The sequence below is a fragment of the Pleuronectes platessa genome, chromosome 10 (genome assembly GCF_947347685.1).
Source record: "Pleuronectes platessa chromosome 10, fPlePla1.1, whole genome shotgun sequence".
Classification (NCBI taxonomy): domain Eukaryota; kingdom Metazoa; phylum Chordata; class Actinopteri; order Pleuronectiformes; family Pleuronectidae; genus Pleuronectes; species Pleuronectes platessa.
The window spans coordinates 14,910,131-14,934,871 of record NC_070635.1 but is presented as its reverse complement, the minus strand read 5'-3'; the positions used below and the strand labels follow the sequence as shown (position 1 = coordinate 14,934,871).

At 43.3% G+C, this 24,741-nt stretch overlaps 2 protein-coding genes across 4 annotated transcripts in view; both read right to left on the bottom strand.

Annotated features, from left to right (window-relative positions):
* Positions 1-731: 731 nt before the first annotated feature.
* LOC128449763 (endothelin-2) lies at positions 732-4,564 on the bottom strand. Its single transcript, XM_053433060.1, has 5 exons — positions 4,449-4,564; positions 3,359-3,515; positions 3,020-3,133; positions 2,311-2,367; positions 732-1,317 (listed from the first exon to the last, which is right to left on the bottom strand). Exons 1-5 carry the CDS (start codon positions 4,504-4,506, stop codon positions 1,233-1,235), a joined length of 471 nt encoding a protein of 156 aa, XP_053289035.1. The 5' UTR covers positions 4,507-4,564; the 3' UTR covers positions 732-1,232.
* Positions 4,565-8,307: 3,743 nt separating this feature from the next.
* LOC128449932 (transcription factor HIVEP3) overlaps positions 8,308-24,741 on the bottom strand; it is a 41,348-nt gene continuing 24,914 nt past the window's right edge. For all 3 annotated transcript variants that reach the window (XM_053433292.1, XM_053433294.1, XM_053433295.1), the window contains 8 exons: positions 20,759-23,132; positions 19,872-20,173; positions 17,745-19,751; positions 16,780-16,925; positions 12,528-12,703; positions 12,258-12,359; positions 10,750-11,414; positions 8,308-10,581 (listed from right to left, as the gene is read on the bottom strand). In XM_053433292.1, coding sequence (XP_053289267.1) covers positions 9,919-10,581; positions 10,750-11,414; positions 12,258-12,359; positions 12,528-12,703; positions 16,780-16,925; positions 17,745-19,751; positions 19,872-20,173; positions 20,759-22,781 — 6,084 coding nt within the window. In that variant the 5' untranslated portion in view covers positions 22,782-23,132 and the 3' untranslated portion in view covers positions 8,308-9,918. The remainder of the gene's footprint in view (positions 10,582-10,749; positions 11,415-12,257; positions 12,360-12,527; positions 12,704-16,779; positions 16,926-17,744; positions 19,752-19,871; positions 20,174-20,758; positions 23,133-24,741) is intronic.

The following is a 24,741-nucleotide window of genomic DNA, read 5'->3' as shown; positions in this document are numbered from 1 at the left end:
GACAGGAGTAAAATAAATGAAATGCGACGGAGCAGCGAAACCTACAATATGAAATTAGAGCCACATTAACACTTGAGTGTTCTCATGCAGTTATTTGATCGGACAAAACAAACGCTCACCACCATATCATTTATCATTAGTCAATGAATCGTGTGATGTGATTGTTTCCTTCAGCTCCAGCCCCTGTCTACCGCCTTCTCTTTGCATATTCAGGTGTGCGTGGACTGTATGTACAGTGCAGGCAGTCAGCGAGGAACACAGGGTGACAGGGCATTTTGCACCTCTCTCTTTCCCCTTGAGCAAAGTTACCAAACGCTGCATTCTTTCCACAGATCCCTGTGAAAACAGGGGCCGCGCTGCCTTTGAATACCTGGTGAACTTATTATTTTTGAGAGCCTTGAATTCCGGGACCATTCATCCATCTCGCGCCGCTCGTTTGAACTCAGAAATGTGTTTGCTTGACACACAATTGAATCACACATGCCGCCTAAGAGGATTTCTTTTCTTTCAAATGACTCTTTGCATACGGTTTCTTTACGTTGGTCGCTGTATTTACAAAGTGCACTTTAGTAAAGCAAACAAAGAAGGCCGTGTATTTGAAGTGTGAGACAAAGCATGATAAGAGCTGGAGAAAGTTCTTCATTTAAAATTTACATTTATCTTTACAACCGAAAATGTTTAATTGATGAACAGATACTGAAGAATGAAAGAGGGGAAGGTTGTGGTGATTCAGATTTAATATGCACACAATAAATGTTTGATACAGATTCAAAGGTGTCTTAAGGAAATATAATTCACACACGTCATTTTCATTTAGCATCCACACAGTCTCATGATAATAGAGACTGTGTTTGATAAGTATTTGATAATAGAATGTAATGCCCACTATGCATGTCCTTTTCCCTCTCTTTCTTCAGCGCTGCTGGTCTGTCTGCACAGCTCCTGTCGACCTGACAGTCCCACTCAGACAGGCACAGCACTCATGTCCTGATACAGTATTGGTATCCATCACGTCTGGTGTAAATGCTGCGACCTGCAGAGCTCTGCTGTGTTTTCCAGCGTCTGTTTCCCGGTGCAAACTGACGTCTCTCTGGCCCTTTGGCCTTCCTGCATCAGACACGTCTGTCAGTGGCCCCTTCTCTCCCTCCTCTATCAAAGGAGTGACATGTGTTCAGGTGCTCGCTGCCCTCTTTCTCTCCTTCACTTGCTGCTCAACAGCTTCTTCTTTTTTTTTAGCGTTTAGTTTTCCGACTCTGAGCCTCTGGAGATCCGCCTCTGTGTGAGGGAGGAGTCTTCTTGGGCCTGCTGGCTAAAGCTCTGTGGGACGAAAAACATCAAAATGTAAAAGAAATTCTGAGAGTTCATGTTTCGCTGTTAATTGAGTCAACGAATTGGTTAACACCTAAATATAGAAGACAAAAAATTTAGCGATGAGCCATGCATTATATTATCTATTGTATCGCCAAATACTTATATTGATACCTGTACTATATATCATATATTATATCATACTCTTTGTATATTCTTTGTATATATAAGTCTATATACACATATTTTATTTATACATGTGTACATGTTATTATTATTATATTTTACTATTATTATTATTATATATACTGTTGCTGCTATTATTACTATATACTGCTATTATATTGGTATAATTACTATCATATATAAATATATATTATATACTATATATAGTGTACTATCTTTTATATACTGTCTAACAATAACATTACCATCATATCATCAGTACTATTACCATCATCTGCCACTGCACCTTATCTACCTATTTTATCTTGTGTTTCTGTTTTTATTCTTTCTACTGCAATATATTATATTTTATATTTTATTCTATTGTATTGTATTTTGTTGTATTCAAATGTACCGGCTGCTATGACGACTTAATTTCCTCTCGGGGATGAATAAAGTAATCTATCTATCTATCTATCTATCTATCTAAAACTTGAATCTCCCTCAGACTGGAACAATCTGCTGCTCTCTCAGATCTTTAACCTCTTTACATTACTTTTAATTATCTCTTTTTATTCATCTTTAAACAACCTGCTCTTGCATCTAGCTAATAATCTACCACTTCTATTCTGTGCATTAAGATTTTGAAAGTATTAATTCCTGATGTAAAGTTGCATGTCCGTGTTAACATACATGGAAAACTTTACATAGGTACGTGTATACCTTTTGTGTGTATTTACTTTATAGTCATTGTATATAACTTGTCATCACTGAGGAACTTGTTCATCTCAAGATGTTCATCCTACTCATAAACGTTTGAGTGATGCAAAAACTCACCTGAGGATTCGGAGTGTGTTGTTGAGCAGACGCCTCTTCTCAGATTTAATTTCAGGGCTGCAAAAGAGTAAACAGTATGGTTAGGAAAATGGGTCCTAAATTCCTTTAAAGTCACTCTAATTACTTTATTGATATTGCTTTAGTTGAGGGACACCCCCACTGGCATGGGAGCACCTGACATAGTTACTGTTTTATTCTCAGTATCCTAAAAAAACTCTTATCTTTACAGGCTCACTATGTTGCAAGAAAACCAAACCCACACTCATTAGTAATCATCCCTGTGGAGGTTTAAACCTTAAGTTTCAAGTTTCAAGTGTTTATTATCAAATGCACAACAATAACATTAAAAAGTCGCTGGCAATGAAATGCTTGAGTCACAGGCTCTCTTCTTGCAATGCTCAAGTAATTACAACCCAAAAATTAAATAGTATAAAATAGAATATCACAAATTTAAAATAGAAAATAAAATATATATATATATATGAATAATATGAGACTCTTCCTTATTGTTTTGAGGATCCCGCACATAAACATTCTACTAGATGCACCTCAGAGAAATGAGATGCTCCTCAGACTGCACCACTCCTCATCCTCCTCAAAGGGCCTCAACACCTGGCTCTGCAAACACCTCTCAGCTCACATTGGCCTGTGACTGATGCTCGACAGTGTTTCTGTGGTTGTGCATGGAATGCTGCAGCCCCTGACTCACCTGTGACGGCAGAAGCTGGTACAGGATTGGTCGTCGGGTTTGGCACAGCTGCAGCGACCAATGGACCTCCGGCGCCGGGACAGAGCGCTGCCCAGACCATAAACTGTCGTCTTACTACAAAGAGAAGGAGCGACTCAGTATAAACAGAGATCAGACTTTGGTCTTTGATACTTCATGCTCTTATGTATAATGATAGTTTGTTTATCCTGCAGATTACGAGTTAAATGCACAGTAACCTTTGTGCTGTGACTTGAATTATTTGCCAACATGTGGCTGATTGTATATGTACCTGAATATGAATACATCTGTGTGTTTGTCTGTGTGTGTTATCTTGCTCACCTGGGCGTATTGACCCAGATGATATCCAGGTGGCAGAAGTAGTGGCACTCTGAGTCCAGCCGGCTGCTGCAGGCACAGCGCCTGGACCTCACTCTTTGTGTTGGGATCATATCGGCAGCCTCCTCTTTCAGCTGCTCGTTTACAGGAAGACTCAAACCTGTTCGAACATAAAGAGACACTCGCTGCGTGAAAATCAAGACCAGTTAAACCAAAACAGCTCCTCAGTGGCTCTGACTCCCCTTAACTACTCTTCACTTGTTCAATACTAAAGACATGGATATGATGCAGGATCCAGGATTTTTCTAAATCAGGGGCCAAGAAGGCGCCACAATTTTTAAGTCTTAAGTCATTCCTTAGCCACACATACTTCAATATATATTGAGATTTTTTCATATTGTGTTGTTCAAAAAACGTACATAATTAATCTTCTTAACAAATTGTCCTATTATTGTTGGTATTGATAGTAAGGGATTCGTTTTTTTGAAAGACTACTGACAGGACAAGGGCATTTCAGGGACCAATCATATCTCATCTGGGACCAATGCCACCTTGTACGATGACATAAAAACAGTTCTTCGCAAATGTGTCTTTATTAATATGAACGTTTATCAGAGTTTCTGAGCAAAAACATATTTACAGGATGCAAAAGTATGAAATCCTTGGTTTTGTCTGAGATCATTTCAGTCAAAAAAAATCTAAATATCAAAGTCACACAAACAAACTCAATATTTCTTATTTATTGTTTTGGATTAAAAAAGAGAGAAATTGTACCATTCTCCTTCTATTTGAAGTTATTATTGAAATGAACTACACCATGCACATCAAGATTTAGCCACAGCAAAAATCTTCTTGAGATCAAATGAGCTGTTATCATGTAAAATTCTTCCTGTTATGAACTTCTGAGCTTTTCAAAGCAAACCATAACCAAAAGTCTTTCTATAAATTCCCTTTCAGCACAACCAAGAAGGTTTTTTAGGTTGAGATACAGATGCATGAGCCAGCTCCTAAAGTCATGCAAATCCCCTGAGAGGAGAATATAAAGTTGCTGTTTTGTTCTAATCACTTCACAGTGTTTAAAAATTGGACTCACCATCCTGCATGGAGGCCCAGAGGGTGATGAAGAGAAGAACGCTGGTGTGAGCAGACATAGCTGACAGCAGATGGATGGAGCTTCTCGGAGTGACTGTTCCCTTTTGCTCTTGCAGCTGTGTTGTCAATGTGCTGCAGGTGCCTGAGCTCTGCCTCTTAAACGTTATCTCCCATGATGTCATGATGGAAGCCCCACCCCCGGCTGCTCGCCATGGAGCCACAGGGTCAAACCCCCGGGGTGTTGGTACCTGTGACACATTCCAGGAATATCTGCTGCTTTGAATCCTCTCACTGCCTCTGCTGACACCTGCTGAGAAACACTGATGTCTGCAGTTTGTTCCGAATAAGAGACAGTTTCCTCTGGCCATGCATGAGGCTAATGAATCCTGAATATGTTCTTCAAAGTGATGGAGGACATGTGGTATGTCAAATAAATATTTCAATGTGGTTTATCCCCAAAGCAAATATTTTTCTACTGGCGCAAAATAAATGTAAATGTACAAAATACAGGTTCATGACTGATATCCAGAAGCAGATGTTTTTCATTTTGGGTATTAAACAATTTTAGGCACCTGATCCAAAGACAAACACTATGTCATGTGATCGTGACCTTTAATATACGTTGTGACACATTGGAATGAATGATATAGCCTCTTACTTTGAGCAATAATAGCTAAATATAGTTTTAAAGAGTGCACTGTAATGATCAAAATGTTGCTTTACTTTCTGACATTTCAAGATAAATCATACAATTTGGTTGTGAGCTGCTCAGGCAAAAATAATTCATGACTGAATTTAAACTTTTAAAGCAGCTGTAATCAATGTTTTAAAGCAGTGTATCATGAGAACATGTAACAATGTGAAAGGTCACTCGTTGTCATGAATTCAAAGATAATCATCATGTGAACTTGCAGCTCCCTGCAGGTTCACTGAGCTTCACGGCGAGTCTGGCTCTTGTGTTCTTGTTTTCAGAAGTGTTCCATGTATTAAGGGGGGCTGTTGGGCCTCGCTAGAGGTATTTGTAATTAGTTGAGCTAGTTGTAGTTTGGATTGACGATCAGTTGTCACTCTAAAAATTCCAGCGTTTACTGAACTGATGCCTTAATGATGGCTGGTGAAGGACCACACACATACACACATACACAAACACACACACACACACACACGCAGATAAGCAGACTGCTCCTTCCTACCCACTGGTAACAGGGCTACTTCCGTCATGTCCCACCCACATGGTGCCCAGGGAGCAGGTCAGCCATGCCAGTGTCATGCAGATAACCAAATGCCAGCCTTCACCCATGTAAATACAGTAGGTTCAGATGAGTAGCATGCACAGTATCTTCACTGCTGTCAGCATTGGACAATGGAGTAGGAAAATGTGGAGTATCATGTCTGTTTTTCACCTCTCTAACCTTTAATGACTTCCCGTCCAAGCCATGTAAAGCAGGCAATGTATCGGGGAACATTATCCATTATGGATACATTTGTAATCACTTTTAAATGATTTATGTGATTACATAAGGGCAGATCAATTTATAAAATAAAAATTTTTTTCCACCCATTTGTTTATAATACCTTTTTTATGCATTTTCCATGAAACCTGACACTTGGACATGATCAATTTTTTAAAAATTTTACTGAAATTGAATCTGTTGATGAATCCATCAACAGAAGGTGTTGACTTTGAGTTCCTCTAATGCGTTTTCCATGAGACCTGAACATATGGAAAACAATCAGCCACTTTGGATTTTTCCATTTCTAATTCTCATCTCCCAGACTTCTGTAGGTGAGGGCGACAACACTGCCTTCACATGTAAAGACGTGTGGAATGTGCACACACGCCGCACCAACAGATTTTTTAAACATTCTTGCACAAGAGGGTATAAGTTCAGTTCCCTCAGGAGCACAGATGTGTCCCTCTGCACAGGCATTGCATCACATCACACGACTCTGATGATCTTCAGCACAAATTATTAGAAAGTGACAGTGACGGATGCACGTGGTAGGAAAAGCCAGAGCATCTCTTTCTAATCAGCTACACCTCAATGTCTTTGCTGACTTCTCTCCGCATGTTTCTTTTTAATTAGCAACGTCTCCTCCTCAGATGCCTCCTTAAAAACATATCATTTCCGACAAACCCTTCTGGCTCTGTTGTTGTCAGCGTGTTCTTGGCTCTGGAGGGGAAAGAATCACTCACTGCAAACTACTTAGATCCACAGACCCCGTCTAAAACTACTTTGTGCCTCCTTTTGAAAAGTTTTCTATGGAAGGTCGAGTCACAACAACACACTCGGCCTGCTGCGCCTAAGAGGGCTTTACATAATCCACGTCTCGCTGTGCAGTTAAATATTGTTGAGCCAAGAACATGTGAGGATGAAAGAGAAGCACTGACGTAAGCGTAAGGATTCACTTTATGTGAAGATAGTTTTATGTGCAGATAATGTTTTATGCTCCAACAAGTGTTGCAACACGACTGGAGCCTTCGAATTGACCAAGAAAACAAGGCCTCTATTGATTAGCATGAGATGCGATAATAAACTACAGAGTAATCCCTGTCCAATCAGAGTAAACCTTTAGAGCTGATTAATGATCTGCCTGCAGAATAAAGGTGTGTGTGTGTGTGTTCAGGCAGCAGAGTTACAGAATTAATCCACTGTTAACGCACACATGTAACCACAGCTCCTGGAATTCACAGGCATGTCATTTTTGTTAGATGTTGTTGTTGCGTCACAGGTGATAAAGTGATCCCCTCTGAAAGGTGTGTGTGTCCTCTGTTAGGTAACATCTAGAGACTCTGTCTTGAGAACGCATTATTTCTAACATCTTAATAGTGTAGATGAGAAATTAACTGTTCATCGAAACCTGACACAGTAATGACCCCTAGTGGTCATAGGCAGAGTATACACAATTGTTGCTCCCACAAGAAAGTCAGTATTTCAGTATGATTATAATGTAGAGAAGGTTTAGAGATCGGTAGGAAATTGACGATTGAAGGCTGTAACACTCACCAGAACTCAACCCAGCTGAACAACCAGGGGCGAAATGTTATGTAGAAGAAAATCAATTGGAATATCTATTGGTCTGGCAACTTGTGGCAGCCCAACAGACTGCATCTCTGCCACAATGGATTTTATATTATCTCTCTTCAGAGATTTTCTCTGACCTTCAAGTAAACTGTATTTCCTAGAAATATTACAGAAAAGTCAAATTTGAAATTCTCACAAAAACATCTTGTTATCGAACAAACAAAAATGCAAGTTTCTTTAAGACAGGGCAAATATACTTTAAAGTGACGGTAGCTACGTATCACCTCAAACTAGAAAATTAGGCTTGTTAAGACTTTTTTTTTATGGTTTAGGGCTTTTTTGTGGATTCAGTTTATTCCCTTTCTCTTAAAATGCATTGTCTTATTTTTAGGCCTCCAGAAAAAACTCCATTCCCTCTTCCGCCATATTTCCCTTCACAGGGCCTAGCATCACAAACATCACAAGCAACAAGACAAAGCCACAAAGAAGCACATAGAGCCACAAGTTGTAAAACAAGCTGGTACATGATATCAAAGGCAACCTCATCAAACAAGTACCACAAACAATGCTGTATGAAAATGTATTTTTTTTTCTCCAACCGCAGCCACACTCTGAGCAACAACTGCTGCTGTTCTTCTAAAATGAAGTCTCAGTTCGACACTATCACGGCTTTTCATTATGTAGTTTTGATGTGTTCTTTCTTCATCTTCCAACTTCATGACTTCGATATAGTTCAAAGAAATGTATTTTGTCCTATACTTCCCCTGCACTGTATTTAAAGGGAATTGGTTCAAACTTTGTAGCTGTGGTAAAATGAAAGAAAGACACAACCTATAGGGCTTTTGGTGTATTTTTTTATTTCCTCAATGACTAGAAATTTTGCTGTGTGGGAAATCTGCAGGGCACTTGATCCTCCGGCACCAGCCACTCCATCTTGCTTCTTTATCACCAATTCAAGACACAAGAGCATCATGAAAAACACACAGATGAATAACAAAGTCATTTTTTTCCGTTAAAAAAAAGTAAAAAACAAAACAAAACCAAAAAAAGACCTTGAAACAATGATCATCCTTATCATCAAATAACAATAAATAAAGAGCTCTCTTCCCTGTACAGAGATATATCTTAATCTAAAATCTTTTGTAATAAAAAATAGATCTTCAGTGCATTTCCTCTGACACGTTTTTTTGATGCTCCTTCAAATATTTCCACTGTGTTATTCTTGGTTACCCTGGCGTTAAAGCAATGGCCTTTAGAACAAAAAACAATCAAATATGAACCCTCCTGAACAACACAAAAAATATATAAAATTTCACAGCCTCCTCTTTGTGTGGCTGTACTGTACATGTCAAAAATACAAACCTGGACAGAAAAGGCACAAGTAACTATAGTTTGAGTAATACTGGACAAACAGAAAAAAAATTATTTGTCTTTCAAGATTTTGGTCATTTACAAATGTATTCATGTTCCTTTGTCATATACTTAAACAGATATTAAGCAAATTACCAGTATCAAGAGATAAAGGAAGGATATTAACTGCATATATATATATATGTGAATGTCAAAACAAATGTGTATAAACCCAAATTTTTCCAGTTTTTATTGAAATGTAACCAGGTCACATCCAGCTATTTAACCTCACACAACATTAAAAATTTTGTAAATTCCATGGTTGACAGTTATGAAATAAATTAAGATGAATTTGAATATTCTAACAAGTTTCTCGATTTTTTGTTGATGTCTTAAAACCCTGTCTATAGAAAGGCAGTGTTGGAACAAGCTACACCGTCTGATACATTACGACAACAACAGTGTGCTGCAGGAGGAAGAACTGTATATTTCCATCAGATTGGAAAACAAACAGGTAACAGAGGAAGACAGAGTTGGTCAGAGGTTCATCCTACAGCGACATAATGAGCTGGAATATCAGAAAAGAATGATGGTTTATGATGAACTGAACTGAAGTGGAAAGCAAAGACACAGATGTCGAGATGAACAATATTTCATTATCACTGTAAGAAAAATATCACGAGTCAGTTCAGTTGCTGAAAGAGTCAGAAAATGTGGATTCAATTTAAGATTTGTGATTCCATTAATCCTTTTTAATCTTTATTTTAATTGTTCTGTGCTTTAATTTCAGAGACACTGAGACATCACACTGTAAATTTCAGTAACAACTGGAAAAATGCAGGTGTTATAAAACTTTTGACCATATATACATATATATTTATATATATATATAATTTATATATAGATTTACAGAAACATTTTCACAAAGAAAAAAGTGCAGTTGTTTATAACAAACCTGAATGTTGCCAAGGAACAAACATTTAAGTTAACAATAGTATTGAAAACTGTATAAAAACAAAGCAATAAAAAAACAAGACTAGTGTAGCAACCAATAAAGCAAAATGGGATGCATGATGCATCAAGATGTCGACACTGTTAAGTGCTCTGGTCTGTTCTGGCAGAGCCTCCTTTAGCTCCTCCCTCAACTGGATCACTACTGGATGGTGGCTCCTCCCCCTCTGGCTGCTGTCTAATGAGACGCGAGGCTACGGCGGCTGCTGGACTGAAGGGTGTCATCAAACGACTGTCTCTGAGACCGGGTTCCTTGGTCTCAGTGGCAGACCGGCGAGTGTGGGCGGAGCTGTGTGAGCTGCCATATTGCTTTGAGTCTGTGGTCTCCAACTCCGGTTTGGAACGTGCCGGAGCTGAGCTGAGACCGCACCGCCCGGACTGGCTGGTTCCTGCTGCCTGGTGCTCTGACCAGTGGTCTCCAGGAGTCCTAAGCCCTTGAGTTCTGGGGTTCCCGCCCCAGTGTGATTCGAACCTGGCCAGTGACATCCCCTCCATGGGGGGAGATGTTGGGGATGAGGGGGTGGTCGGGTGGGACCTGGGTCTGGCCTGTACCATTTGGATTCCTCCGATGGAGATCATCAGATAGGGGACCTTGGCTTGTTGGGAGTGCATGGGAAGATGGCTGAAGATGTTGTCTGCTGCTTGGAGGGCGGGATAACTTTCACATGTAGAAAGACGAAAAGCAGCAGGAAATAAGCTGGTTTCAGGTGATGGTGTCGCTCCACCAACTGCTGTAACTCTTTTATCCTGTAGAGGGAGCAAACAATTCATCATTATACTTCATGCACTTGCTCTGCTTTTACACAGGTGCTTAATCTGACATAGGAAGAGGAAAAGTGCAGAGGAAATACACAGTGGCCGATTTCTCAGTTCAAATTTCAAGGCACACCTATTTAAAAAAAAAAAGAGACTCACCAGTTGGACCTGACTACCCTGTGTGCTGGGACTCTCCCACGGCAGGTATCCAGGAGTCCTGTGCTGTAACCAGAGCGGCCAAGGAGGGGTCCGGGCTCGTGACCTGTAGCAGCTGGTCGAAATGGGACGAAGCGGAGAGAGGGGTCTGATGGGAGATGGTCCCCTTTCAGGTGAAGGTGAGACATGTCGGCTGGGTGAGGACAGCTCAGTCCTGGGGGAGAGGCTGTGGATGGGTGAGGACAGCTCCAGACGGGGGGAGAGGCTGCGGCTGGGGGAGCAGCTCTCACTCCTGGGGGAGAAGGCTCTCGGTGATGCCTTCCAGCCCCGCCGGGAGAACAGAGCTCTCCTGCTCCCGGGTGAGGCGGCTCGTCTGCGGAGCCACACTCCCCTCGGCGAGTGCTCCTGACTGGGGCTGGGGCTGGGGCTGGGGCCTGCGGGGGCCTCGGGGTCGGGGGTACCCTGTTGAGAGGGCCTACTGCTGCTGGAGCGCCCTCCTGTTGATTGGTGTGTGTCCGAGGAACAGGAGGACGGTTGGTCATCATGGGACACGGACTCCTCTTCCTCATCGTCATTGTCGTCGTCGTCGTCAGAGTCAGAGTCCTCCACGTCGGAAAACTGATGTGTCTCCTTATCCTCTGAGCCACAAACACGTTCCTCACTTCCAGCTGTTTGTGCAGACACATACAAAACATACACATTGTTAGTGTCGTATCTGTTTAGAACCACTGAACTCTAAACTTAATGCACTGAATTTACACAGTTATTCATCTCACTAACTTCCGCTAAAACTGGCTTTTGCAATGGGAATGGATACAATCGGCCCTCACTCCTCCGGGTCAAATTGGTCTGCAGTAGACGCGAGTTTGGTCAAGTGATTGAAATGTGACACCAGGGTGAACGTGCGTATACCCACTAATTTCGGTGTAAAAGAAGTATAAGAGAGAAAGAAACGTGAGCATTTACAGGACATCATACTGCATCTTTCTGACAAACCTCAACCACCACCCATTGAACCAATTTCATAAATCAACTCAGGATGAAAAGACCGGAGTCTAAATGAATATGCTTCTATTCACAAAATATCTCAAAAAGTCTTTTGAATGGAAAGGCGGTTGAAATGGCGCGTCCTTGGCTGTGTTGAGTGGAGTCTGTCAGCTAGAAGGAGACGTCATCACGAGGGGTAGCAGAGGAAGGTTAGGAAGGAAACAATGAGGTGGCGTTGACAGGGGCAGATGTCAGAATTGGGGGAGTGGTTATCATCATATTCTAGGGACACGTGGATGAGAACAAAGTATGCTTGGAAGACTGCTGCCAGCTTATTTATTTATCGGATACTTTTTCATACTATTTCTTATGCAAGGCCGAATGGTGGAGAATAAAACATGGTGTTACGTAAGCTGTCGGAGCGACTATAATTCTTCACGGGCGCTCATCCAGCTGTGTACCAATATTTCTCTACAGCGGTGGGGAAACATGCAAGATGCCTCCCCCCATCCCCTCTTAAGTACCTGTTTCCTCGCTCTCTGGCTCGTCCAGTGATGACTCAGATACCCCCATCGCCTGGCATTTTTTCCCATGAGCCTTTGACTTCATGTGTTTGGTAAGGTTTCCTGGGAAAGGAACAAGGAAAGCGCATTAGAGAATTGCCCTCGACTTGCACAGGGCAAAGCGAGGACGTTTCAGCAGCAAAGGTAAAATGTGATCACCAGGCATAACATGATGTAACAACAACAGAAGCCCCGTTTGTGTTATCGAAGCAACTTCATACTTTTCCTTACCTTTGGTTTTGAAGGCAAAGTTGCAGTGTTTGCAAGTGTACGGACGGACATCGGTGTGCGTTCGGATGTGCTTTTTAAGCATACTGGGCTTCTTGCAGCGGATGCCGCACTCTCCACATATGTACTTCCCCCTGCCGCGACCTCGCACGTAAACATAGTCTTCAATGGACTTATACCTAAGAGACAAAAGAAAGAGAAACAGAAAGTCACAATTTGGGATTAACTTCATATAAAACCACTCAATGCATTAGCAGCTTTTTGGTGCACACCACCAAAAATACCAACACCATAGCACAACACCTTACACTCTGTTGACCAGTTACATTATAGACTTAAACATGAACGATTGGGTTCCACTTCTTCCCACTAATCACAAATGCCAGAGTCTGTGCAGTGATGAGAAGTAGATGAGTGGCACTGTGCAGGAGCCACAACAGTAAGGTGCCGTCGATACACATGCTCGACCAATCACAAGCCAGACTAAGCTGTCAATCATGACGTTTCAACCCATTTGTAAAGGATCAAATATCAAACTTAACAGAAAATAAACACAACATCACTGCGATAAGAACTATCATAAATGAAATAATCCATCTTTGAGACATTTTTTATTTGGCATTTACTTTTTAGTTTGGTCCACGAACATGGAGGAGGCAGGATCTATGACCTATAATGTAGCCAGCCACCAGAGGGCGATCAAGATGCTTTGGCTTCAACTTTTGGGGAGCCGTCATGACATACATCTTTATATCCAGTCTATGAATTAAATGCAAACTTGCAGCTGGAAGAAACAAGGTTGATAAATTTGCGTCTTAAAGTAACAAAACAATGTTCTTAAAGACGTTAAACACCCAAAAAGGGGCTGTGGACGAACTTCAGAGTTGTGTGATTAATCTCTGGCTGACACAGTCGTTTGAGCTGTTCAAGCAAAAACTACTGATTATTGCAGCTTTAATGTTGATTGTGAATGTAGCTGTAGCAGTGTTTGTGCAGCGTACACGTACATGCACACAACACACAACACACACACACACACACACACACACACACACATACATTACAAGGCTTTCTTTATGGAGGCAGTTTGGGAAAGCCCCACCAAAACCCCAGTAGCACCCTGGGCTGTTTCTTCTGCTACACCCTGGGCACACAAGAAAATAGCAGCTATTCTGCTGCGATCAGGTGGCCCTGCCAACAACAGCAGCAGCTACAGAGGTTGAAGGGAGGCCGGGCTCTGGCCAAAAAGCTAAAATAGATGCTATATATAAAAATCTAGTTACACATTTAGTTCTAGTCTATAAAAACATTGTTTATACTCCATCTTGGTGTTTACCGAGAGGTTATTTATGTGCACATTGGACCGCAGACGTTCTCAACCGGAATGAATTGTCCTCTATGAAATACTCATCCGCTCTCGCCACTCATGAAGAGACGCACAATTCTTTCCTATTGGTGAATATCCAGTGTGTTTAATTACTGGATATGCAGCTCATCGACAAGAACCCAGGCAGTGTGAATGCTCCTTGTTGTATAACAGAACCAGCCACTGCAATTTATAACAAATCTGTAAAACAGTCTCAGCAGTAGCATTATGTTGTCTTCATTCAGTGGCTGGCTACTGTTTACTGGCACGCAGCATTTCTTCCTACTGCTAAAAATAAACACCCACAAGGCAGGCAGTTGCACTTCACGCATCGAACGTTAAATCAGCAGCACGTCTCTCAGTAAAGTCGACCGTCAATCCGTTCCTGCTCTTGCCGTAGCTAGATCGGTGGAGGTTGTGATTAATTGATGAGGCCGAATGTGAATTTCAACACAGCAAACAATAAAACATTCTTCAGTGACAATCTGAAGCTTTCTGACACAAACTCTACTCAGAAATAATAATGACCATGTCCCCAGTGTGGTCACCAGTGTCAAGGCAAATCGGCAGCGTGACCGCTTCCACCACCGAAATCAATCTGCATCTTTAGACAAGCAGAAGGAAACAGCTTGAGCGCACTAACAGGAATTGAAGCTCACATACCGGAGACTTCCACTGCCAACAAGAAGGAACAACTAGAGCTATTTTCAGACATGAAAATGTCTGTACCCAATTTTTCAGAAATTGTATTTGTCTTTCATTCATGAAGAACTCAGCAGGATAATGTCTGGAATAATCAGGTGAGGGATGGCGTCATGGAGCATGCAGGAGGAAGGAAACAACATTTACATTCTGCTGCAAAATTTGCTTGTTTTCGTTCACAGCACATCGACATCAGCCCTTATCACTAAAGAGCCAAGAATGTCGTCACAAATGTCTTTCCAAGTTGAAATTTTCATCTGTGTTTTGCATCCATTTCGTGTTGACATTTTTCTGCCGTATTCTCATTCAGGCTCACTAGATATTTCCTGGTCATTTTACTATGGGGCTAGCAGGTAAAGTTCCAGAAAATGGCTGGAGCAACTGACATGGTCATTTTCATCCTCACATTTAGACCCTCTGGAATTTTGGGGGAATATTTCCAGAGTTCATTGCTCATCTGAAAGCAGCTTATGTTTACTTAATTGAAGAGATGTGTTAATAAGAGAAAGCTGCCTCATCCCAAATATGTTTCTTAGGTCTGTGATGTTAATAAACTAAACCGTGTCACTTCTCTTTCCTTAAAGGATCTCTGACGTCGGATCAAAATGAAATTGTTCAAGTCATTGGAATGAAAACAAAGCTGCATGATGCATTTTCCTAAAAACAGTGTAATTCTGTGAGATAAAATGAGAGGTGCACAGTCATGATTTCAAAGTGTTGACAAAAGGCATGAAGGCGTAATGAGTCCTAACAGAGTCAGCGTGCAAAACACTCACCTGTGATGTTGAGTGAGTAGCTGCAGTGTATTTGCATGCACGGTAAAAATACAGCCGGACATCAAGGGGTGTAAATACACCCAGAGAGGAGACATGGGAGGTTGACAGTGAATGACCAGAATATAATACATGGAAAAGTAAAACTGGAGGACCTCCCAAAGTGAAACAGGCAGAGCCAGTAGAGGGAGAAGGATAATGGAGACAGACAGGGTGTAGAAGGAGGAAAGCTGTGGGCTTTAACAAAAACACACTTCTTGAATGTGTGTAATGTGTGCCTGCAAATGATAATTTGACTGGTAATTAGTGCCTTATCTATGGTTAAGCACACAATTCATTCAGGCTCAATGTGTGTGCCTTTAAGTGCAAGTGTTGTCATACACAAACAGAAAAAACACACACACAAATCTCTAACATCACCTCTAAACATTTTATAAAAATGCCCATCAAAAGGAAAACCAGTATGTTCTTTTAGTTAATTGTCTATTAATTATCTATTACAACAATTTGTATCTGTATAAACTGAACTATACAGACCATAGACTCGATATAAAGATGGTTGACGCGTCTTCACTTCCTCCCACTATCCAGAAATAAAACCCAAAATGTCCAGATACAAACTCCATCTTGCACAGTTGGAGCCAGATTCTGCAAAGTAGCGACCAGGGATGGCTCAGCAGCAGCGAGGTCTCGTTGATATTTGGGCTCGACCAATCATAAGTAAGTCTCAGCTATCAATCATGACGTTTTATCCTATTTTCGAAGCATCAAAAACCAAACCTAACACATACATCAGTGTTTGAAATACAGAAAATGACAGAATGATTTGATAGTTTGGTCCACATCCCATGCACTAACATAGAGGGGGCAGCACTTATGACCTTTAACTGCAGCCATCCACCAGGAGGCGATCGAGACACTTTGAATGTTACAGACAATGCAGAATTTCGAAATTCTGTTCCCAGCACAATAAACCTGGGAAAGAGGACAGGCTGCACTGGTAAAAATCAATCAGAAATTTATGGAAAGCACAAATATGTGAATGTAGTGAAGTAAAAACATAACACACACACACACACAAACACACACACACACGCGCGCACTAACACACACACATGCTTCTATCTCTCCAAATTAGCACTTCTAAATGTAGACTTTCATGCCAACAGCACAAGGAAAAAGCTTGGCTGCAGGTTCAAATGAAGTCCCTGCTGGCTCTGCTGCCTCCCATCTGTTACTGTCGTTCTCTGCACGCTCTCATCAGCTTCTCATAGTTGCTGTTTCACTGTCACCAAGCATTGGTTTGTGACTGAATAACAGATTACATGTGTAATGAGGCGGTGCCATTATTCCTAAATATTAATATTGAATAACATGATGTGCATTTTGACAGTGTCGCTCTTGTAGCTCTTACCCGCCTTCGAAGATGCGAACACGAGGGGGCTCACTCTGTTTGGAAGTGGAGGGTTCCTCCTCTTCTCTCATCTCTTTAGGCTCATCCTTCTCATGCTGCTGCTGATCCTTTACTTCAGTGACGGTGCTGGCTGGGGTGGCATGTAGCTACACTCAAAGACACACAGAAATATTCAAAACAATTTAAAATAAAATCTTGACTGTTTCCAAAATCAAACTAGATCAACCGAAACAGCCTAAATCAACATTCCCTATTTATCATTTTCAAACTTGTAATTCAAGCTACTTTGCTAATTTGTAGGCCTTAGTTCTGATTTTGGAAAGTTCCTAAATTAACTTATTTCAAAAATACAGAAGTAGTTTCTTGACAAGACCATAGGCTGTGTATGAGGATGGATGACATGTTTCTACTTCCTCTCACTAAGCAGAAATGAAGCCAAAATATCAGAGATACCAACGTCGCCATCTTGCGCATTTTGAGCGAGAGTCTGTAGCGATGGGGAATGGAGCCGTGGTAGCGAAGTCTCACTGATACTCACACAAAATCAATATTTGTATCAGTCTCAGCTGTCAATCATGACGATTCACCCTGTTTTTATAGCATCAAATTACTAATCAAAACCAAACATCACAGTAATGAGAACTAACTAAAATGACAGAAACGTTTTTTAGTCTATGTCCAATTGATCAACATGGAGGAAGTAGGGTTTATGATCTATACTGCATCCAGCCACCAGGTGGCATGCAAGACGCTTTGGCTTTTGGGGAGCTGTCATATCATCTTTATATACAATATATGCTCAAAACCTGAAAACAGTGTATAAGAGCAGCTTCCCTTTAACTTCCCCTTAATGTGGTTTTATGTAAAACGGACATATAAAAAGATAACAGCAAAACAGTCTGTTCAGTGTTTGTCAGACTGATCTACATAAACATTCAGTGAGGATGTATTGTGGTTATGTTTACCTCTGACACAAGCGGGGTCCTGCTATTGGCAGTGGCCAGTTTGCCTTTGGCCGGACTTGATGCTGTGGCCATGGTGTACGTCTCTGCGCTGTGCTTTTGTTTGGAGCACAGCAGAGACAAGACCATCTTAGTGCTGATGCCCGGCAGGTTGGGGTTGTGAGCACTTATGCTCCAGGTAGAGTAAACTGAGGTGCGGGCATCCCTCTGGACAGATGGGTTGGGTTTGACATAATTCAGGTAGCACCAGTTGACAGAGGTGGTGGTGTGGAGGCTGGGGTATGATGGGGTGCTCCCTCTCGCCACTTCCTCCTCCACAACCGGCACCTCTTCCTTTTTTTGACCTGTCTTGACAGTCGACTCCTCCTCCTTCGCTTCCTCCCTGTTATGTTTCCTGGACACCTTCTCCTGCTCTCTCTCCACTTTCACAGTTGTCACCTCCACCCTCTCCGGTTGATTCTTCTCTCCCTCATCCAGTTTTCTCCCAGTAGCTTTACTTTCTTCCTCCTCTCTTACTTTCTGTTCTTCATCTTCCTCCTCCTCATCTCCTGCCTTATGCTCACCCTCCTCTTCCTCTTTTACCCTTTTCTGGTGACGCTGAGCCTCTGTGCTGAGTTCAAGACTGGCTGCAGGAGAAAGCATCCGTTTACTTCCTCCAGCCCCCAGAGGACTGTATCCCTCCCCAGACCCTGAGGCCAGCTCGGGAGGCAGGGACAGAGGAAGAACGATGTCTGGAGAAGGGACCTTCAGGTAGGACCGCTGCAGCTTTTCTCGCTCAACCTGACCCATGATGACCATAGCTGTGCAAGAGATGGGTTCCTGTGAGCGTGTGCAGGCCAGGATCTGGGATAGGGTGGTATACATGGCACTGGCATAGGTAGGCATTTGTGTCTGGAGGCGCACTGGAACCACAAGGGACACGACTGGTGTAAGCTGTGCCAGGCATGTGGCAATGACTGGCTGCATGGGACGGTGGGAGATTGTTACAAGGGATTGACGGATGAGGTCAGAAGACATAGAGGGTCTGCTGTCTACTGGAACATGTATGGTAAGTCTTGGAGGAACAGGTAAGTATATAGACTGACTAGGTCTGGTACTGGAAGAGAACTGGAGAGGACCTAATGGAAGCTGATGCAGTGGTATACCCAAATGTTCTGACATGTGGATCTGTGTTGGGTGTATTGGTATGTGTGGAGGTCCTGACTGTGAATGTAAGAAGGCTCTGTGGATGATCTGGGTGGACAGCACTTCAGAGATGGCTGTGGTGCAAGGGAGTAGCTGAGATAGCGATCCTGGGGGAAAGGCCTGTTGGCTTCCAGGCTGCAGAGGCAGCACATCCTTATGGGGTGGGAAGATTCGCGGCTGGAACAGCTGCACAGCCTTCCCTGTGGCCTCCAGATTGAACCGGGGGTTTGACTCAGTTGAACAGAGTGGAGGGAGGACGGAGGAGGATGGCCCAGGCTTTGAACTCTCTACTCGAGACAACTGACTCATGCTGGCCCCTTCCTCTTGTTCAGGTTCCCCTAAGGTGGCGTGCTTCACCAGCAGACACTTTCTTCTTTCTTTCCAGGAGGACGTTGACTGCTGAGTGGACAGAGACCCATAGTCAAAAGATTTGCTTCTGGTGTCTGAGATCTGCTCAGTTTGCTGGGGGCTGGCTGGGGTCTGCTCTGAGGCAGAACGCCTCATCTCCTTGTGGCTTTGATGGTGTTGGTGGGAAAGAGATGGCACCATCAACATCTGGGAGCTTTGGCTACTGACAGCCCAGACAACAGGCTCTGATCTCAATGTGTCTTCACAAGAAGCAGAAAGGCTTGACGTGTGGGAGATGTTGCTCTCTTGACTGGGGGTGCGAGACAGAGACACAGATTCAAAGCTGGACTCCCCAGACGACTGGGCTGCTTCTGCGAGACGAAGTCTCTTCTTCTTTGGTGGCAGCTTCTCTGCAGGGAGCTGGGCCAGACTCTGGCTACGCTGGGGCCACTGGAACTCCTCTATTCTCTCTGTCTCCTAGGACAGATAGAGTTTATTAATTTATCATATAGAAAGAGTTGGCAAGAAAGGCAGTCAGTCATACATAAATACATAAATACATAAAAAAACACAGTACTCCTTTAAATAATCATGTACCTTGGATGAGGATGCTATCACTGGCGGTGACACAGGTGGCATGTCAGCATCAGGCTCCACAGTTACAAGTATCTCTGGCACTTGGATGTTTGACTGACGGATAAGGCGAGATGTAGAGGGTGATGGTTTTGGCTCGGGTTGTTGTGTTTGCTGACTCTCTCTGAGGTCTGGTTCCTGACTTTCCATGGATATACTCTCCTGCTTCTCAAAAGAGCTTGTGTGTTGGATGACGGACACACCCTTCCTGTCCTGCTGCTGCTGTTGCTGCTGCTGTTCTTTTGGCTCTGTCGCTAAAGAAACACCTAAACACATATAGCATAAACAACATAAAAACTGTCATTATATCATACTGATGTACTGCTTTTTGAATTATGATATTTACTATTTAGTGAATTTCTGGGCCTAATCTGTAGTTTTTATTTAATGCAGTAATTTGTACCTCCTCCAAGGAGCTTATGTTTTCATCTGCACTTGTTTGTGTCTCACTTAGCAGGATTACGCAAAAACTACCAGACAGATTGCTACAAAACTTAGTGGAAGGATGCTCAGGGAAGAATATACAATTTTGGTGTGGATCTGAATCAGGGGGCAGATCTAGATCTATTTACTTTATTTAACATAGTAACAAAGCATGTTTTATTAACATTTACGTTAATTTCCAAAGAATAATGAATGGATCTTGCTGAAAAGGTATGCGCTAGTTCCATTCTAGTTAAATTCTGTTTTCTTTGCTTTACATGAATTATGTGAATGTAGATATTGTCAAATCAAACCTATTTGGGTTACTCAGTTGTTAAAAGAGGATAGAAAGAGCTGGCTGAATAGGAAATTATTACTCATACAGGATAAGGGTTATAATTTTTATCAGCTGGAATACATAAACAGACCTGAGAGGGCCTGGCCGTGTTCCTGTCCGCTTGGCACTGGAATGAGGCCTGCAGAGCTGCCTGACACAGCTACAGATCCAGGGCTGGGAGGGTCCTCCTCCAGGCTCTCCTCTTTCCTCCTCTTTCTCACAGCCATAGCCAGTGCCCGGAACTTATAGTGCATCATCATCGGGGGGCGATCCTCCCTGCATGTTTTTCTCACATCCCTGCTCTCTTGTTCCAGCGTCTGGTGTCCTGGGCAGACGCCTATGTGGGCCTCATAGCCTTCCCTGTATTGGAAGTGAGTGCCACATGCTTCACATTCAAACAGGCTGGGACTCTTTTTCTGTTGCTGTTGCTGCGGCTGCGGCTGCGGCTGCCTGGCTAGTTCCCTACCTCTGGCTAAGCTGGTGGTGGGACTGGCCCCATCCAGCATCACCTCAGCTCCCAGGGGCACCTCTATGGCAGGTTGGCGCTTGAGCATACGCTGAACATGACCAGCCCTCATCTCCGCTACCACAGCTTGCTGCTCATCAAATGATTGGCAGAGACGGTAACGCCTGGGAGACATGGGGCCAGAGGTTGAGGGCTCCTTTTGGCTGGTGGAGGAAGGCATGGAGTGGCTTCTAATCATAGGCACTGATGACAGCTCCTGGGTACCAGGTGGATCTGCCTCAGGATTGTGGAGATACCTCAAACCACTGGGTCCGGGGGTTTCTGATTTGGGATCAAATGTGCTGGGATCTTTAGGAGCAGTAAATTTAGGTGACTCCATGCTGCTCTTCCTGGACAGAGAGGAGCGTCTGGGCTTCACGCTGTCAATCTCACTAGTGTCTACTACTGCTTCATTGATAGTGATGAGCTTTGTAATGTGTTCTATTACTTGGGTTTTGGGTACAGTGAAGGGAATGCTCTTTTCCTCTGTTCCTGAGGATGAGGAGAGTGAGGAATGAGGTTGCTGATGATGGGGACTGCGCTGCTGCCCCCCCAGTCGTCCATATTTCCCCAGAATAATTTCTGCATAGGTTTTGGCACTAGCACTGGGGGGACTAACTTGAGACAGGTCAGTGCTGCCTGATCCGGAAAAGTAGCCAGACTCTGTGCTGCCTTTACTGCCAGGGCCTTGAGAGGAAGATGAGGTGGAGAGGGAGGAAGAGGAAGGGTCATCCGAAGAAGCCTTGGGTCCACGCTTCCTTTCACTTAGTCTCAGTGCCAACCTTTGCTTGACAGCCTGGGAGTCTTCAGGCCTCTGGCTCTCCTCTGAGCCTACCAGCACTTCCTTACCACCTTTCCTCTGCTGTCCCAACATCACTTTCGAGGAAACCTTACCCTGAAGCCTGTGTTGGCCTGTCTCTTCCTCTGACTCAGTGCTTTCTCCTTCTGTGTGTTCCTCTGGGTCTTCTCCGGCACCACTGCCCTCTGGTCCACTCAAACTGGGCTCATCACGACTGGATGCCAATCCTGCTTTAATGCGATGGGCATGGGACTTGCGGTGCTTGTACAGGTTGCTCTTGGTCTTGAAAGAAAAGCCACAGGGAGCACAAGGGTAGGGTCTTTCTCCTGTATGGGAGCGAATGTGTTTCTGAAGAACGCTTGGCTTGGCACATGGACGGCCACAGTAAGTGCACACATATTTCCCTGGTTTCTGGGGTTTCTTCTCCCCTTTTCTGGGAGAGCTGACCCCTTCTTGGCCCTCTTGGCTGGACTGAGATGGGACCCCATGACCATGCTCACCCCGGGTGGAGGAAGTAGAATGGAGGGTTGAGGTTGAAGGGGACGTTGGAGAGAAGAAGCTGCCTCCTGAGGGACCTGGGTTGTCTGAAAGCTGCCATGCTAGCGCTTGCTGCTGCTGTAGCCGAAGGTCAGTGCGTTTGGGTTGGCGATTTTGCAGGCGGCCCAAGGCTCTGTGCACAGGACGAGGATTAGGAGGCTGCTGGGGCTGCTGAGGTGGACAAGATCCTACTGAGGATTCAGCTGTCACATGCTGCTGCTCTTGCCCTCCAGAGCGCTGCCCATCAGCCGGACGGCTGGGCTCAGCCTCCATAGAGTGGGCAGGAGGCCTTACAGACACGCAAGGAAGGGCTCTTGGAGCCTCATGGGGCTCACCGCCAGGCAGCAGAAAGGTCAAAGGCCGGGGAACATTGACAGACTGAGTTGTAAATCAAAACGGAGGGCCTTTCTCAATGTGGGCCAAAAGTTATTCCAGATGACCAAATGAGGCATCATTAAAATGTGCCCTGGAGCTGCATGGATGCAGGTAAACTTGGACCATTTCTCTGTACAAAGGAGCTCTGCTTCCATCCAGCCTCAGCCATTCTAACAGCAATCGCAAGGTCTTCTCTGCATCTTCTTTGTTGGATGACGAGTGTGTCAGTCGTTCAGCTTCTGACGGGGTCTAAGGGACAACAGAAAAAGAAGGTTCGAGTCACAAAAGTGTTGACATCTTATGTGTTAGATTATCTAAACAAGGTTTTGTCTCTGCATTAAAATTATAATAAACATCCCCAAGTTTTCCTTTTCCCTTTGCAAAAGAAACCAGAAACACAATTAAAACCATGATAAAGTAAGGTCCTGCTCTGTTGACTTCAGTCAAAGTCGGGGCTCATTACTACACACTCAGAAATAGAACAAACACAAGATGATATCCAAAGGGATTTCATAGGGTCTGCCATACTGCCTAGAAAAGTGAGGGTGGGAAAAATCGTAGTGTCATATTATCAAATACTTAATTGAAAATTGCTCCCTCATATCGTTATTGACAAACAGCGTTAAGTTTCCTGGAGTAATGTTGACTGAGGTCAGTGCTGTAATGAGAACATCAGCGAGGTAACTGCATCAGCAACATGTTATTGCTCTCATCTGTCCTGACTTCACCTCATTATGAACAGTGTGCAGTGATTCTTGAGACAGGGACACACCTAGTGTAAATCTATTAAGAAATGTTAGGTACAGATATATTTGCTATAGTAATACTTTTAAAAGGCATAATAATCGTGACTCTCTTGATTCAACAGTTGTGATCTCTTTCCACCTCCACTCAAATCAGACGCACACTTCATGATGAAATACAAAATTAGCAACAAAATCCTAGATGCAGGTCCACCATGCAACATGGGTTTGATTTGCATCAATGAAAACATGGCAGAAGGCAGTGAGGACAATGGACATATTTTAGCCTCCTTCAATGAGTGTACCATCTGTATTTTGACTTTTAGTTTGGTCCATGTCCCATCCACTAACATGTAGGAGATTACATAACATGTATCGGATAGGTGTTATGACGTATACTTGAGTCAGCCATCCGGTGGTGATCAACACACTTTGGCTTCACTTTTGGGGAGCATTAATGTGGTCCATCTTTATATACAGACTATGGGAGAAACACTATAGACTCCAAAATAAGAAATGATGGCAATCACCATTTGTGTGGATGTAAGTTGTGCATGGGGACGCTGAATACATTCAAATACAGCATACAAAGATAGACTGTGTGAATGTGAAGTTGTGGGTGGGTAAGCAAGCTACTGCTAATTTTGGTTGCAATACTGTCATACCGTTTCATCACTACCCACAACTGGCCCATGCTCTGCAGGAGTCAGAGCTGGACCAACCAGACAACAGCCACAGCACATGCACCAACAGACTAGAACCATTGTCAGGGCAGAGAGTCAAAACAAACATGGGAAATATAGCCTGTGCTTATCTGATCTGGCACTGGAGCTAAAGGGGGTATATGGAGGGGGGCTGTTTTCTAGTAGATAAGAGGACTTGACAGTAACTAGGTCTCAGCCTCTACCTCAACCAGCAGGGTGCAGTGTTTATGAGGGGCCATGACGGGAGCGGTTGCTCATCTGTTGTAAAAGGGTTGCGTGATAAGCTTTTATTAAAATGGATCTATTGAAATAGTGCCTGCTCACACCCCGCTGGAAGGCTGCGTTTATGAGTATAGATGATCATGAGGACTAAGAGATGAGGCTACAATGAAATCTCCTCTTTTATCAAGA

Bases quoted from the DNA above. Each gene is read 5' to 3' on its own strand.
- LOC128449763 (XM_053433060.1), bottom strand. From the start codon at position 4,506: ATGTCTGCTCACACCAGCGTTCTTCTCTTCATCACCCTCTGGGCCTCC. The intron at 3,134-3,358 runs GTGAGCAAGATA...TTCTCTTTGTAG, and splicing joins ATCTGGGTCAATACGCCCAG to TAAGACGACAGTTTATGGTC. The intron at 1,318-2,310 runs GTGAGTTTTTGC...TTCGTCCCACAG, and splicing joins AACACACTCCGAATCCTCAG to AGCTTTAGCCAGCAGGCCCA.